Here is a 16,775-nt window from a genome sequence, read left to right as displayed (position 1 = left end):
TTTACAAAAAAATATTTTCAAATAATTCCATTTATAATTTTTTACAATTTTTACATGTAGAATTTTATTTCTTCTTTTTTTATTGTTATAATTTATTTATTATAAAATTATAAAATGTCTTTTGATTTCAGAATTATAATTTGTAAATTTTTCTTGCAATAATTTATTTATTGAAATAATTATTAGATTTCTTAATTTAAAAATCTAAAACAAATTTTTTCTGACTTTGTATAAAATTATATTCTTCTTATATTAATCCACAATTTTTTATTGAATTGATCTTCAGTAATCTATAATATTAAATTGCTTTAGTTTTTAAAAAAATTAATCAAAAAAATTTACAGTCTTCTTTTACTCCATCAATCCACACCAAGATCGTTAAAATTTTCAGAGAACATAAAATAGGTAATATTTACTTGCAAGCCAACATAACAGCAATGGAAAAAAACACTTAAACTGAGTACAACATAAATGCATGCAAAACAACAGTTTACTAAGAATACAGATATAAAAACAATTGCTCAGAATCTACTTAAATATAATATTAGATAATATTTTCCCTATGGACTATAATGGATGCTAAGAAACCAGAGTTTAGAAGTTGGATTTACCCAAAAATGTCAATTAAATTCTGACGGGCTTATATGAAATATATAAACAATAATTAAAAGGTATTTAATTGCAATTCTTAAAATTAAACACTGGATATTAGTACAATTGATTTGAAGAATTATATAATTAATAAGTTATTAATTTTTTACAGGTACTAGAAATTTACTGCGGATGCGCATCAATATATTACTACTTTCAAGTTGCTGGGTAACCAATAGGGAGCTTATAAACTTCAAAATTAACCAAAAAGAAATGAAAAATATTGTTCCTTTGGTTTCAACAAACTTCATTATAATCATTTCTTCTTATAAGCGGCATCAAATTGTTTTGAAGTATAATTTTTGGCAAAAATCTGTAAAGAAGAAATGTTTTAATCAGTTACATTGTTTCTTTAGTTTCAACAAACTTTAATTAAATAATTTTTTCTTACTAGCAGGATACAATTATACTGAAGAATAATTTCAGACAGAAATTTGTAAAGAAGAAACATTTTAATCAGTTACATTGTTTATTTGGTTTCAACAAACTTCATTTTAATAATTTATTTTATCAGCGGCATAGGATTGTTTATAAGTATAATTTTTGGTAGAAAATTGTAAAGAAGAAATATTTAAATTAATTATATTGTTCCTTTGGTTTCAACAAATTTCATTTTAATCATTTCTTCTTACTAGCAGGATAAAATAATACTGAAGAATAATTTCAGACAGAAATTTGTAAAGAAGAAATATATTAATTAGTTACATTGTTCCTTTTGGTTACAACAAACTTCATTTTAATCACTTTTTCTTATGAGCAGAATACAATTATATTGAAGTATAATAATTTTGGGCAAAAATTTGTAAAGAAGAAACATTTTAATCAGTTATATTGTTTCTTTGATTCCAACAAATGTCACTTTAATCATTTCTTCTTACGAGCTGTATACAATTATATTGAAGTATAATTTTTGGCAAAAATCCGTAAAGAAGAAATGTTTTAATCAGTTACATTGTTTCTTTAGTTTCAACAAACTTCAATTAAATAATTTCTTCTTACTAGCAGGATACAATTATACTGAAGAATAATTTCGGACAGAAATTTGTAAAGAAGAAACATTTTAATCAGTTACATTGTTTATTTGGTTTCAACAAACTTCATTTTAATAATTTATTTTATCAGTGGCATAGGATTGTTTATAAGTATAATTTTTGGTAGAAAATTGTAAGGAAGAAATATTTAAATTAATTATATTGTTCCTTTGGTTTCAACAAATTTCATTTTAATCATTTTTTCTTACGCGCAGTATAAAATTATATTGAAGTATAATTTTGGGTAGAAATTTGTAAAGAAGAAATATTTTAATCCGTTTCATTATTCTTTTGGTTTCAAAAAATTTTACTTTAATTATTTCTTCTTATGAGCAGTATACAATTATATTGAAGTATAATTTTTGGCAGAAATTTTTAAAGAAGAAATGTTTTAATCAGATACATTGCTAGTATAATTATTGTTACTCTTGATTTAGCAAATAATTACTAAACAAAAATACTAAAAATTGCTAGATTAAAATTTATAATTTAAAAATTTTTATAATAATGATTAAAATTAAATTAATGATATTGAATTTAACAGGCATAGAAATAAAAAAAAAATTGTGTGAATTTAAAAAAAAATTTTTTTTATAACAATAGATTTGTTATAAAAATTTTAAGAATTGTCAATTGTCTATTAATTTCAGTATAATTTAAATTATCATTATAAATATATCTATATTTTTTATTCATAGAAATATATTAATAATGATAATTTAATTTTAATTATCAATTGAAAAACTGGCCTTTATAGATAAAATTTTTTAAACGAATTATTTAAACTTATTAATAAAAATACTTGACACAATACAAAAAGTAAGCTTGAAGATATATCCATTAATCTTAAAACAAACTGATAAAAAAAATGGTGAAAATTGAAAACTAGTCAACAATTGATTCATAAGTTGATTCATATAAATTTAACAAAGTATCAAATTAATTTCGTAGAAATTCTTATATAAATCTAGTTAGCAGCTATCAAAGAATTTACACTGGAGATTTAAAGTTTGCTAGATTTTTAGTATCGATAAAAATAAATGTATTAACAATGTCTGTTTATCATAGCTACAGCATTAAAAAAAAAATATTTGAATTGAAATTATACGAGAATGTATGTATGACTCACTTGAGTTAGAGACTGATGAGTTGTTTCCTACTTTATATATTTATATTATATGTTTTATGTATTAAAACGTAATGTATTGACTTTTTGTTGGATTAATTTTTAATCTTACAATCGGAAGCGTTAATTTATTTTTACAAATAATTACATAAAAAATAATGAAGTAATGCAGATAATTATTGGGATTAGTCAGTCACCGTATTGTGGATCACAGATTGCGGAAAAAATTTAATTGGCAATGTTAATGTGCAATTTATTACAGAGAATAAGATGGAAAGTCTGAATGACATTCGCGGAATTATAATCTGTAATTTATAAATGTTTTTATAAATCGCGGTAGGAATTTGGAGTCAGTAGACGGTGTAAGAGTCGAGGCGCCTGCATTATATGCGCACTTGCTTGTGTGTGTGTTATTTTATATGCACACATGTGATAGAATTATGAATCACGCTTAGAGTGTAAGAGAAGAAATGAAAAAGAAAGAACCGTATTTTAAACAGCTGTTTTACATTTTAAATTTTTATCTATTGGTATTGCTAAGTCAAAAGATATTTTTTTATCGTTTTCTTCTTAAAGGGCTATGAACTCGCTGTTTATTTTTTTATTGATCGTGATTTAAAGTTTTCTTCTTTTTCTTACAAGTTATGATCAATTTATTTAATTGTTTTGTCACTTTTTATTGTTGAGTGTTAAGATTATTTTTTTTTCCCAGGAAAAAAATTGTTTACAATTTTTTTTTGTAGACAAAAAGTTGAGTGAATTTTTTAATATTTTTTACCGGAAAAAAAATTAGAGTAGAAATTTTTTTTTGAGAAATATTATTTAAATTATTCTACGAAAAAGTTATTTAATATTTCAAGTCCAAATTTGTGCCAAAAAAATTATTTTTAATATTTTAAATTATTATTAAATAATAATAATTATAATAAATGACATTTTTTACTTAAATTTTTTATCGAGTAATAATTTTTTTTAAAAGAAGTAAACATTTAACATTTTTAGTAAAAATAATCAGAAAAAATTTTTAAAAGTAATTTTTACAACAAAAAAATTAAAAGTTTAAATTATAATAATCATAATGACATTTTATATTAAAATTTCTTATAAAGCAATGATTGTTATAATTTTTTTTAAAGAAGAAAACATTTAAAATTTTTATTTAATATTTTGTCAGAAGAAAAATTTTTTTAAAAATAAAAAAGGTTTTTTTAAAAATAATCATAATGACTTTTTTTACTAAAAATTTTTATAAAAATTGTTTTAATTTTTTTCAAAAGAAGAAAACATTTAACATTTTTATTAAAAATAGTCAGAAAAAATTTTTAAAAGTAATTTTTACAACAAAAATATTAAAAGTTTAAATTATAATAATCATAAAGCCATTTTTTATTAAATTTTTTTATAAAGTAATGATTGTTATAATTATTTTAAAGAAGAAAACATTTAACATTTTTATCTAATAGTCAGAAGAAAAATTTTTATAAAAAAATAAAGTGTTTTTTTAAAAATAATCATAATGACTTTTTTTACTAAAAATTTTTATAAAAATTGTTTTAATTTTTTTCAAAAGAAGGAAACATTTAACATTTTTATTAAAAATAGTCAGAAAAAATTTTTAAAAGTAATTTTTACAACAAAAAAATTAAAATAATCATAATGACATACTTTATTGAAAATTTTTATAATTTTTTTTAAAGAAGAAAAATTTTGATAAAAAAAATCAAGTGATTTTTAAAAATAATTTTTATGACAAAATAATTGTAATTACACTTAATTATAAAAAAATAAATTTTATCAAAGCAATAAAATTGTTTTCAACTGATAATTGTTTTATAAAAACACTTGAAAACGTAATTAATAAGAGTTGAAGAAACTTAAACAAAAAAAAGTGATTTATCAATAAAAAAAAAAGATCTAGTGTGCGATAATTTCGGTCTTGAATGCTTTCAATTTCTAGGTGTGGCGATTGATGTTCCGATCAAAGTCATTCTCTCGTATTCATCACTCTTCTCTCTATCTCTGATGTAAAGACTTGTTGTCTTCTTATTTATAATACACTTAGATAAGTGTCGGCACTTGATGCTGTTTAAAAAATAAAAAAAAAATAAAATAAAATAAAAAATCCATATCATCAGCAGTGATTCACAGTAAATTTACGATTACTAACTAAAACCAAAACTGCGGATCTTCCTTGATCTTCCTTAACGGCAGGAAACCACTGTTAAACACGAGCCCGCGTGGCGACTGCTTTTTTCCTTTTCTCTCCACTCGCCCCTGGAATAATAAATACACTTAAATATATTTAAACACAGACGGATATATATATATATATATTTATATATATATTTATATGTATATATATATATATATATATATATATATATATTTATATGTATATATATATATGTATACATATATATATGTGTATACATATATGTATATATATGTGTATATACATGTATATATATGTATATATATTTATATGTATGCATATATATATATACATATATGTTTATATGTATATTTATATGTATGCTGTATATATATATATATATATATACATATATATATATATATATATATATATATATATACATACATATAAATATATATATATATATATATATATATGCCATATATATATATAAATATATATATATATATATATATATACATATAAATATATATATAAATATATACATATATATATATATATATATACATATATATATACATATATATATATATATATACATATATATATATATATATATATATATATATACATATATATATATATATATATATATATATATATATATATATATATATATATATATATATATATATATTTATATTTGTATAAAAGAAGAAAATTAAAAAAATAGTAAGGGTCGATATAAATCATCAAAAGTTAAAACTTGAATTTTTTAACCAACTTTGTAGTTTATACTCACCAGATCTTCCGAGAAGACAAGGTGCACAGATTATCATAAAATTGTGACATTCAAGTCGCGAGGTGACTCATAAATACAAAGGACACATTAGAACAAAGACCAGTAATTAATCCTACAATGTAAATTCAATTAGCTTCTTCTTTTTTTTTTTTTTAATATTTTATTTCTTCTTTTTATTGATATGAGTTTTGTACGAAAAGAAGGAATTCTTGGAGGTGTGAGACATAAACTAACAATAAGTTTGTAGATTACTTTTTACTTTGGTATTAATCATACTTTTTAGATTAATCTAAATTTAGTTTAGTTAACTATTCAAGTAATAAAAGTAATTAAAATTTTTTTTTCATGCATAAATTTATATAAATTACTAATTGATAATTTTTTAGCTTAATTTTTCTTCTAAGTGTGTTTACATCAAGTATTTTTAAATTGAGAAGCATCAATAAATGTTAGAAATTTTTTAACAAATAAATTATAGCAGGAAAAGTTTATTTAAAATTTTCCATAATTAAAGGCTTTTAAAAATTTGAAATGAAATTTTTTGAAAATAATTTTCTAGACCTAGTTTATTTTTAAAGAAAAATCAAAAAATTGTAAAGTGTTTGCTAATTTCAGTATCATGTATTTTTTATGATGGTAACCTTGCAGTCACTATGTGACTGCCGTAACTTGTGAACTATAAATAAATAAAATTTTGTTTTAGTAAATAATGACTTTTGTTAAATTGCACTGTACTTTTTTAACTATTGACATTTTTAAAGACATAAGATTATTTTGATGTTGCACTCATCAAGAGCTTTCATTTGAGTACCCGCATGCATTTTGATATATTTTTCATATATACATATATATAATATAAATAAATATATGAAAAATTGATGTGGGTACTCAAATGAAAGGTCTCGATGAGTGTAACATCGGGGTGAGCTTATATCTTTAAAAATGTCAATAGTTCACAAGATACAAGGTAATTTCTTAATTATTGACATTTTTAAAGATATAAGTTCATCCCGATGTTACACTCATCGAGACCTTTCATTTAAGTACCCAGATGGCAATTTTTATATATTTTACATATATGGTATTTGTGAAATATATGAATATATAAAATATATGAAAAATTGATGTGGGTACTTAAATGAAAGGTTTTGATAAGTGTAACATCGGAATTACCTTATATCATTAAAAATGTCAATAGTTCACAAGATATTTGCTAAATTGCTCTGTACTTTCCTAACTATGGACATTTTTAAAGATATAAGCTCATCTCGATGTTACACTCATCAATACCTTTCATTTAAGTACCCACATGAATTTTTAATATATTTTTCATATATTCATATATATACTATATATAAATATATGAAAAATTGATGTGGGTACTCAAATGAAAGGTCTTGATGAGTGTAATGTCGGGGTGAGCTTATATCTTTAAAAATGTCAATAGTTCACAAGATATTTGTTAAATTGCACTTTAATTTCTAAACTATTGACATTTTTAAAGATATAAGCTTATCTTGATGTTACACTCATCAAGAGCTTTCATTTGAGTACCCACATGCATTTTGATATATTTTTCATATATACATATATATATAAATAAATATATGAAAAAATGATGTGGGTACTCAAATGAAAGGTCTCGACGAGTGTAGTGTCAGGGTGAGCTTATATCTCTAAAAATGTCAATAATTTACGAGATACAAGGTCATTTCTTAATTATGTATCTAAAGATAGAACATTTTCGAATACAGTCAAAATACTTATCATCATAAATTGACTATTGGTGAAAATGATATGAAATTTTGAAAAAACACAACTCCAGGTCAAGACTTTTCCAACGATACCAAATTTAACCATAAAAACCCATTTTATAATATAAATACACTGGTCACAAAATGTTGCTTATTCTCTTAATAATATAAATTATATTAATAAATTTTAATTATATATTCTTATGCGAAAATTTTTGTAAAAATAATTTTTACTTACAAAATTTAGCTTTTTTATAATTGATAATTTTAATTTAAAATGAATTATTATTATTATTTTTAATTATATTTATTACAAGATAAAATTGATTTAAAGAAAGGAATGAGTATAAGACCACCCAAAAATAAGATGGTGAGGATCAGTGATAGTGACCTAATGTAAGTCATTGTACGCTTAGTTATATTATGAATCCCCGAGAAGAGATAAGGATGATAGAAAATGAAAGGCAAACCCAGCAGGACGGCTATGAACTTCAATTCAATTCAACGTAGTTAGGATTGTAATCTCATAACTATAATAATAATTCATAATTTAATATGCTAACATAAGTAATACAATATAACGCATGAAGATGATACATGATTGACAACCCGAAAATGGGTACAATGCCTCCAAAAGGGTCTGCTTAAAATTTCCAAGTGATACTCCTATGTGAAAATTATTCGTCGCTATCAAGGCCGCTTACAAAAAATACAATAATGATAATGACAATGGCAAAGTTAATGACGGGATACTGAGATAACAATGCCGAGATTTATCTCCTCATGCATTATGACCAATCACAATCACGCATTGATTGTCAAATCACGCGATATTACAAATTAAAATTTTATTTTACGGAAATGTCCCAGTGATTCTTCTCTGCTAAATTTTATGCTAAATTCAAAAGAAGTAAGTATTTCGCTATTTATAGGTTTTTTCCGTTCGTTTAATTATTATTCATCAATTCTTGCTTTTAATCCATTAATTTTTTAATATTTTTATCTATTATTTATTCAACAATTTTTTTTTGCTTCTTATTTGCTTCTATTATTTTTTTCAACCTTGAAAATTATCTATTTATTTTTTTTCACTTTTTTTTTTTGTTTATTATTCATATCATGTTTATCACTTCAGTGATTTATTTAAGTTTTATTACTTAATCTATTAATTCATTTTTCTATTACTTTTTTCATTTCTTCCTTAATTAATTTTATTAATTGTTTTCCTTTCATTAATTTCTTCAATTACTTTGATCAATATTTTCAAAAATTAATAGAAAATATTATTATTATTTTTATCAAATTAAAAATTTTAATTTTTAATAAAAATCAATTTTTTATTTCTTCTTTAATTAATTTTTATCCTTTAATTACTTTCATTCATATTTTCAAAAATTAATAGAAAGTATTATCATTATTTTTTTTATTAAATTAAAAATTTTTATTTTTATTTTATTAATTTTTATCATTTGATTATTTTTTTCAATTATTTTGATTTTAATTTTCAAAAATTAATAGAAATTATTATTATTTTTATCAAATTAAAAATTTTAATTTTTAATAAAAATCTATTTTTTATTTCTTCTTTAATTAATTTTATTAATTTTTATCCTTTAATTAATTTCTTCAATTAATTTAATTCATATTTTAAAAAATTAATAGAAATTATTATTATTATTAAATTAAAAATTTGAATTTTCAATAAAAATCAATTTTTTATTTCTTCTTTAATTAATTTTATTAATTTTTATACTTTAATTAATTTCTTCTCTTATTTTGAATCATATTTTTAAAAATTATGAGAAAATATTATTATTATTTTTATTAAATTAAAAATTTTGATTTTTAATAAAAATCAATTTTCATTTCTTCTCTAGTTAATTTTTTTCCTTCAATTAATTTCTTTAATTACTTTGATCCACATTTTCAAAAATTAATAACAAGTATTATTATTTTTATCAAATTAAAAATTTTAATTAAAAAAAAAATCAATTTTTCATTTCTTCTTTAATCAATTTTATTAACTTTCATTCTTTAATTAATTCCTTCAATTAATTTAATTTATATTTCCAAAAACTATTAGAAAATATTATTATTATTAAATTAAAAATTTTAATTTTTAATAACAATCAATTTTGTATTTCTCCTTTAGTTAATTTTATTAATTTTTTCCCTTCAATTAATTTCTTTAATTACTTTAATCCACATTTTCAAAAATTAATAACAATTAAGTATTGTTATTATTTTTATTAAATTAAAAATTTTTATTTTTAATAAAAATCACTTTTCATTTCTTCTTTAGTTAATTTTATTAGTTGTTATCTTTTAATTAATTTCTTCAATTATTTTGATTAAAATTTTCAAAAATTAATAAAAAATATTATTTTCATTAAATTAAAAATTTTTATTTTTAATAAAAAATCAATTTCTCATTTCTTCTTTAATTAATTTTATTAATTTTTATCCTTTAATTAATTTCTTCAATTTAATTTATATTTTCAAAAATGAATAAAAAGTATTATTTTTATTAAATTAAAAATTTCAATTTTTAATAAAAATTAATTCATAAAAAAAATTAATTAAAATTTTCTCTCCATTAAATTTTTCTCATTAAACTCTTCATAAAAATTTCCTCAATTAGCCTAATTCCATAAAAAAATCTATTAATTAATTACAACCCCACCTCCAATAATTAACCTTCACTCTTCCAATACTTATTACTTCTCACTTATAATAATTACCTACTAATAAAATTAGGAAAACGGTTGACCCTGAAGGCCATCCCTGCAACTTCCTGCTAATTCCATACTTAGGCGCTTAAAATTGCACCAATGGCGTTTTTGAGCTCTTCGAGCTCAAAAATACAATTTATGGGTTATTTTGAGCTCTCCAAGCTCAAAGAGATTGTTTTCCTATGCTTTTGAGCTCTTCGAGCTCAAAAGTCTGATAGGGATTTAATGACACTATTTTTTGAATTTTTAAACCGCAATAACTTTTGAATGAGTAAACCGATTTTCACGCGGTTGGCAGCATTTGACGCAGTTTTTCAAGCCTCACAAAGAATCTCAAATTTTGAATTGATCGCGCTAGGAATTTTTGAGTTATTCCAAAATAACACTTTTTTCGGTTTTCTTTCGTTCACGATATCTCTCGAACGAATCAACCGATTTTGACCGGATAGGTAGCGATCGACGTGATTTTTTGAGGTTAAGAGCTGATTAGTTTTTGGAATTGAACTATTGAGCCGTTTAAAAGTTATTCCAAAAAAAACCACATTTGAAAAATTTTTTTTTTTCAGTTTTTTGAAGATTTCTCAAAATCTATTGATCTAAATCGGTCCAAATAGTTTTCAAAATCTAAGTTTGGTCAAGCCCTTTCGAATGGCACCAACCGCGATGAAATCGGTCAAGCCGTTCAAAAGTTATAAGCGGTTCACATACTTTCACACACACACACACACACACACACACACACACACACACACACACACACACACACATACAGACGCCGTGACAACCTCGCGGGGATAGTCAGGGAAGCTTCCTGTGACCTTCAAACGTCGAGATCTGATGAAAACTCGGTTTTTGCAAAACGGGGTGAAAACAATAACTTCCCGATTTTTGAAAATCTTCGATTTTCGTAGCGGGAAGTTAAAAATTAATAATCATAAACTCCGTACACAATAAATGTGTCACATAATTTTACAACTAAACTTAGCAGAGACAATAAAGAATATTCTAATTTTAAAACCTAATGTTAGCGATAAGAGCAAAACTATCCGGGGAAGAAGCGTACTTAGAATCTCATAGCCAGTTAGTCTGCACCGAGAAGCTGATATGAGCTGGTGTGTTGTCTGGTGAACAAGTGAACAAGCTAAGCTACCTCGGTGGTGGTGGGAGTGCTCGATAAAAGACTCGGTGGCGTACCGATAGTGAATCAGAGTGGCGGTCGACTCCGGGCACATCGGGAGCAAGCCCGTTTCTTTCTGTTCTCGCGTTATTTACTTGCCACTTCACATTAGTAAATTATAAATTAATTCGAATGATTACTTGCCCTCGTACTGAACTTCACTCAATTCAACTCAAGTCAGTCCAGTAAGTTTAAATAAGCTTCACTGAAAGTAGTTTAAACTTTGCTCGCGATATTCGCGCTCGTACATTTTCAAATCGATAGTGTCGTAGCAACGATGTTGTCCTGACCTGAGGACTTGTGTACGTAAACATCGCGAACTTTTTCCTGGAAAAATATTTTATTTAAATATCTATTTAAAAAAAAATTAAACGTGAGTGCAAGTGTTTTTTTTATTCTTTATTTTCGTTGGTTAACGTTAGGAAGAATATATAAATATGAAGAATACCTGGAGAACAGAGGGTAAATTGCTCACCAATTGGATCTCTTGTTGTCTGTACACAGCGGTCCTTGTGATTGTGTTGTGCACTAAGACACAAGAAGCTTCACCTGTTGTCTCTGATAATGACGCCATGGTAAGACTATTCAAACATTCATTTTAATATCATCTTCTCATCTAATTGATTACACTCCACTAGTCCTAGTTATTAATTAAATGTAGCACATTAATTTATTACCTTTTCTGAGTTAATGCAAATTATATATCTATATGCACGCGCTTGATTTTATAGATAACGTTGCGTAGTGTGTTAATCAACAAATTACTTAAGTGATAAATGTAAGATAGTGTTGAGATAAAATATTTAAAAGTGTTATTTTTATCTTTTTGTTTTATTAGAATTCTTCCATTCATTTCTTCAGTATATTGCAAATAAATAATTATTCATTTTTTTTCTAAATTCAAGTATAATTTAATAATTTATTTCTTCTTTATGTTTAAAACAATTAATTAATTTTTTACACCAGAAATATTTTGATTGTTTTCTTCTTTGTTTTTATTAATAATTTTTTTATATAAAAAATTCTCTTCGCAGTAATTTTGTCATTCATTTCTTCATTTATTTATTTCTTCAGTAGATTGCAAAGAAATAATTATTCATTTCTTCTTTAAAATAATCATCTTTGCTTGGAAAAATTTTAGTCATTTCTTCTTTAAATTCAAGTATAATATAATTTATATCTTCTTTATATTTAAAAAAAATAATTGATTTTTTCCACCAAAAATATTTTGATTGTTTTCTTCTTTGTTTTTATTAATAATTTTTTTATATAAAAAATTCTCTTCGCAGTAATTTTGTCATTAATTTCTTCATTTATTTATTTCTTCAGTAGATTGCAAAGAAATAATTATTCATTTTTTCTTTAAAATAATCATCTTTTCTTGGAAAAATTTTAGTCATTTCTTCTTTAAATTCAAATATAATTCAATAATTTATTTTTTCTTTACATTTAAAAAAATTAATTAATTTTTTTCACCAAAAGTATAATGATTGTTTTCTTCTTTGTTTTTATTAATAATTTTTTTGTATTAAATATTATCTTCGCAGTAATTTTGTCATCCATTTCTTCTTTTTTTTTATTTTTTCAGTTTATTGCAACAAAATAATTATTCATTTCTTCTTTAAATCCAAGTATAATATATTAATTTATTTCTTCTTTATATTTAAAAAAAAATAACTAATTTTTTGCACCAAAAATATATAGATTGTTTTCTTCTTTATTTTTATTAATAATTTTTTTGTACCAAAAATTATCTTCACAGTAATTTTGTCATTCATTTCTTCATTTACTTATTTCTTTAGTATATTACAAAGAAATATTCATTTCTTCTTAAAAAAAAATCATCTTAAATTTTTGCAAGCAAAAATTTTATTCATTTCTTCTTTAAATTCAATTATAATATAATAATTTATTTCTTCTTTTTATTTAAAAAAAATTAATTACTTTTAGCATTAAAAATATATTGATTGTTTTCTTCTTTGTTTTTGTTAATAATTTTTTTGTATAAAAAATTTTTCTTCGCATTAATTTTTTAAAACTCAACCTGAAAAAAAAATATTTCTATTATTTCTTCTTTATAATAATTATTTATTTAATAGTTGATAAAGTTTTAATTTAATTTTCCAATAAAAATAAAAAAAAAAATCCTAAACTGCAGAATAAAAGAAAAAAACTTCAATGATTTAAATGACGTAAACAATTCAAACATAGATTATAGTCTAACAAAGTTTACAATGATTCGATTTAGTAACCTTCGATAACATTGCAATCACAAAGAACTATCTACAATAACTTTTAACTAATTTTATCTATTTATTTAGTTGTTTATAAAGTAATATTGAGTCAATTAAATAAATAATTAATCTTAATAAAAAGTATAGACTAAAAAATTAACGTCAATTGTCTAAATGATTCCCGGAATGTAGAAAAATATGAAATAGCTTATAATTTAATGAACGAATTAAATAAGAAGATGAAGTATATAGCATAATAAAATAGAATAAAATAGAATAAGAAGAGAACAGGAAGTAGACTGCCGCAGTGTTAATATTAAGTACGAGTGATTACAGACCGAGCATGTCGTGGTCAGACAGCGAGTAGTAGACGATGTTACTAAGTCCGACCTGCCGCAATATATAGTTGACCTTTACCTAAAAAATCTTCTCTGCATTACCTTCCGGAGTCCTAAATATTAAACGCTGAAAAAAAATGTTAAAATTTAATGATAATAATTCAGCAATTTGGATAATTACCTAATTTTATTATAATTCTTTGTCCCAGTAAAATAACTTATATATCTTCAGCGATAGAACGTGAGTCGTGACTAGTAATGAAAATAAAAGTCTGTGTAATTACAGATAAGATGAAAAATAACAATATTTAGCAGTAATCCTTAAGATGATACTAAGAAATAGTAAATAATGTATGGATTGTACCTTGACGCGGAAATAATCAGGAGAATAGTATTATATATGGTGGAAAAAGAGTCGAGAGTTTATTGCTGGCCTTGGTAATCGCGGATCCACAGTCTGGACACGAATTTGCTGTCATTGGAATATTAAATAGACTTAGATAATCCTAGTGATTTAAATCTCAGAACAAAAAATACACATTAATATCGTTTTAGCCACGTGCTTATTCTTTTCTTCTTTATCTATTTTTCATCTAACGCATTCAAGTTAGAACAAAAAAGAATTAACATCGTTCCGTTCGCGTGCTTCTTGTTTTCTTCTTTACTTTTTTGTTTCTCTAATTAATACAGTCTTAAAAAAAATAAACAAAAATATTTTTATAATTTTTCTTCTTAAATTTGTATCTATTTTTTCAGCGTAATTTTCATTTTTTATCTCTTATTAAAAAAGTCTTAAAAAAAAATAAACACAAATATTTTTATTATTTTTCTTCTCAAATTTGTATCTATTTTTTCATTTTTTATCACTCATTAAAAAAAAGTCTTAAAAAAAATAAACAAACATATTTTTATAATTTTTCATCTCAAATTATTTGTGTCTATTTCTTCAGCGTGATTTTCATTTTGTCTCTTATTATTTAAAAAAATGAAAAGATAAAATTAATAATAGTAATAATTACTCCTCATTTCTTCAACAATTTCTTATCATACATCTAAAAAAAAAAAATCACATAATTCTGTCTATATTCTTCTTTTTCTATTTCTTCCCAACAAAACTTCCATCCAGCATTGAAATACACGTGCTTTTAATTAATTACATGATAATTAAATCACGTCTGTTTATTCACCTGTAATTAGTTGTTTTTATTGTCAAATCATGAATTAACTGCGCGTGAAATAAATAAAATAAATAAAAACAAATAGAAGGCTGTCTTCAATAAATTATAATGTCACTTTTGTTATTTGATAATGAAAGTAAAAATAATAAATCTTATCTAATTTGTTTTATAAATTATATTTACCAAAGGAAGTTACTCAATTGTATATCACATAAAATATCCTCATATTTACCTTATATTCTTCACCCAATAAATATGTAATTAAATTTTCCAAAGCAATTAGTAGATAAAAATCTAAATAAAAATAATAATAATAATAAAAATACTAAAATTATAGTTCTCGAACTTACACTAAAGTGTAAAGTTCGCCGATTAATAAAATTATATGAAAGAAATAATTATTGTATCAAATCTTGGTATTATATATATTTATGTTTAGTTATTTGTAGTGAGTCAGATACTCGCGTGGCTTCGATTTATGTACATTGACTGCATTTACTTCCTGCCGTTGAATCAGCATTTTTTCGCGCCAATTAATGACTCACTGAGGACTGGGGACTCGGGCGACCTTTTCTTCTCGTGCTCTTTTTATTTCAAACTCGTTATCGATGATAATATCTTTATCTCTTCTTTTTTGTTAGCAAATATTATTGAAAATTTAGTGGAATTTTTTGCAGACATTTTTGATGACTAGGTGAAACATCTAGCTGTCAAAAAAATGTTTATTATTTATTTGGAAATATATGTCAAGGAAAATTTCGAATGTTAAAGTGTATACAAAAATATTTTACATAGGATAGTATCATGTAAAAAAATATAAAATTTTGGTGAACAATAAATCATATAGATAATTAAAGATTTAATAATTATTTGATAATTAAACAGACGGAAAGAAGTAAATTGTCATAAATAACAGTCGATTTATAATAAGTAATGATCAACTGGAAAATATTGCCATTTCAAACAGTAAAATCGTGATTTTAACAATCACTTTATAATATTTATCATTTAAATGCTACAATTTATTATTTACATGGAAGAAAATACTATTTCAAACAGTAATATTCGCTTTGTAAAAGTCGAAAATGTTAAAGTATAATAATTAAGAATTTTAACTTTGATATTTATCATTTCGTACCAAAAAAAAGATCGCATGATATGAAAAAAATTAGGAAAACGGTTGATCCTGAAGGCCATCCCTGCAACTTCCCGCTAATTCCATACTTAGGCGCTTAAAATTGCACCAATGACGTTTTTGAGCTCTTCGAGCTCAAAAATACAATTTATGGGTTATTTTGAGCTCTCCGAGCTCAAAGAGATTGCTTTCCTATGCTTTAAAGCTCTTCGAGCTCAAAAGTCTGATAGAGATTTGATAAGACACTATTTTTTGAATTTTTAAACCGCAATAACTTTTGAATGAATAAACCGATTTTTACGCGGTTAGAAGCATTCGACGCAATTTTTCAAGCCTCACAAAGAATCTCAAATTTTGAATTGATCACGCTAGGAATTTTGGAGTTATTCCGAAAAAACACTTTTTTCAGTTTTCTTTCGTTCACGATATCTCTCGAACGAATCAACCGGTTTTGACCGGATT

General features: G+C 23.2%; 1 protein-coding gene and 1 long non-coding RNA gene across 5 annotated transcripts in view; one reads left to right on the top strand and one right to left on the bottom strand.

Annotated features, from left to right (window-relative positions):
* Positions 1–505: 505 nt before the first annotated feature.
* On the bottom strand, positions 506–16,170 carry LOC123263486. Its single transcript, XR_006509176.1, has 3 exons — positions 16,062–16,170; positions 10,234–10,242; positions 506–520 (listed from the first exon to the last, which is right to left on the bottom strand). It is a non-coding gene; the product is annotated as an uncharacterized LOC123263486 (long non-coding RNA).
* The window catches only part of LOC123263452 (matrix metalloproteinase-14), a 34,276-nt gene continuing 28,844 nt past the window's right edge, over positions 11,344–16,775 (top strand). For 2 of the 4 annotated variants that reach the window (XM_044726231.1, XM_044726230.1), the window contains exon 1: positions 11,345–12,003. In XM_044726231.1, coding sequence (XP_044582166.1) covers positions 11,866–12,003 — 138 coding nt within the window. In that variant the 5' untranslated portion in view covers positions 11,345–11,865. Of the gene's footprint in view, positions 12,004–16,775 lie in introns of all 4 variants that reach the window. The other 2 variants (XM_044726229.1, XM_044726232.1) reach the window with 2 other exon arrangements.

Source organism: Cotesia glomerata, linkage group LG4 (genome assembly GCF_020080835.1).
Source record: "Cotesia glomerata isolate CgM1 linkage group LG4, MPM_Cglom_v2.3, whole genome shotgun sequence".
NCBI lineage: Eukaryota > Metazoa > Arthropoda > Insecta > Hymenoptera > Braconidae > Cotesia > Cotesia glomerata.
Note: the sequence above shows the minus strand (reverse complement) of the source record. Positions and strands in the feature narration are given on the sequence as shown.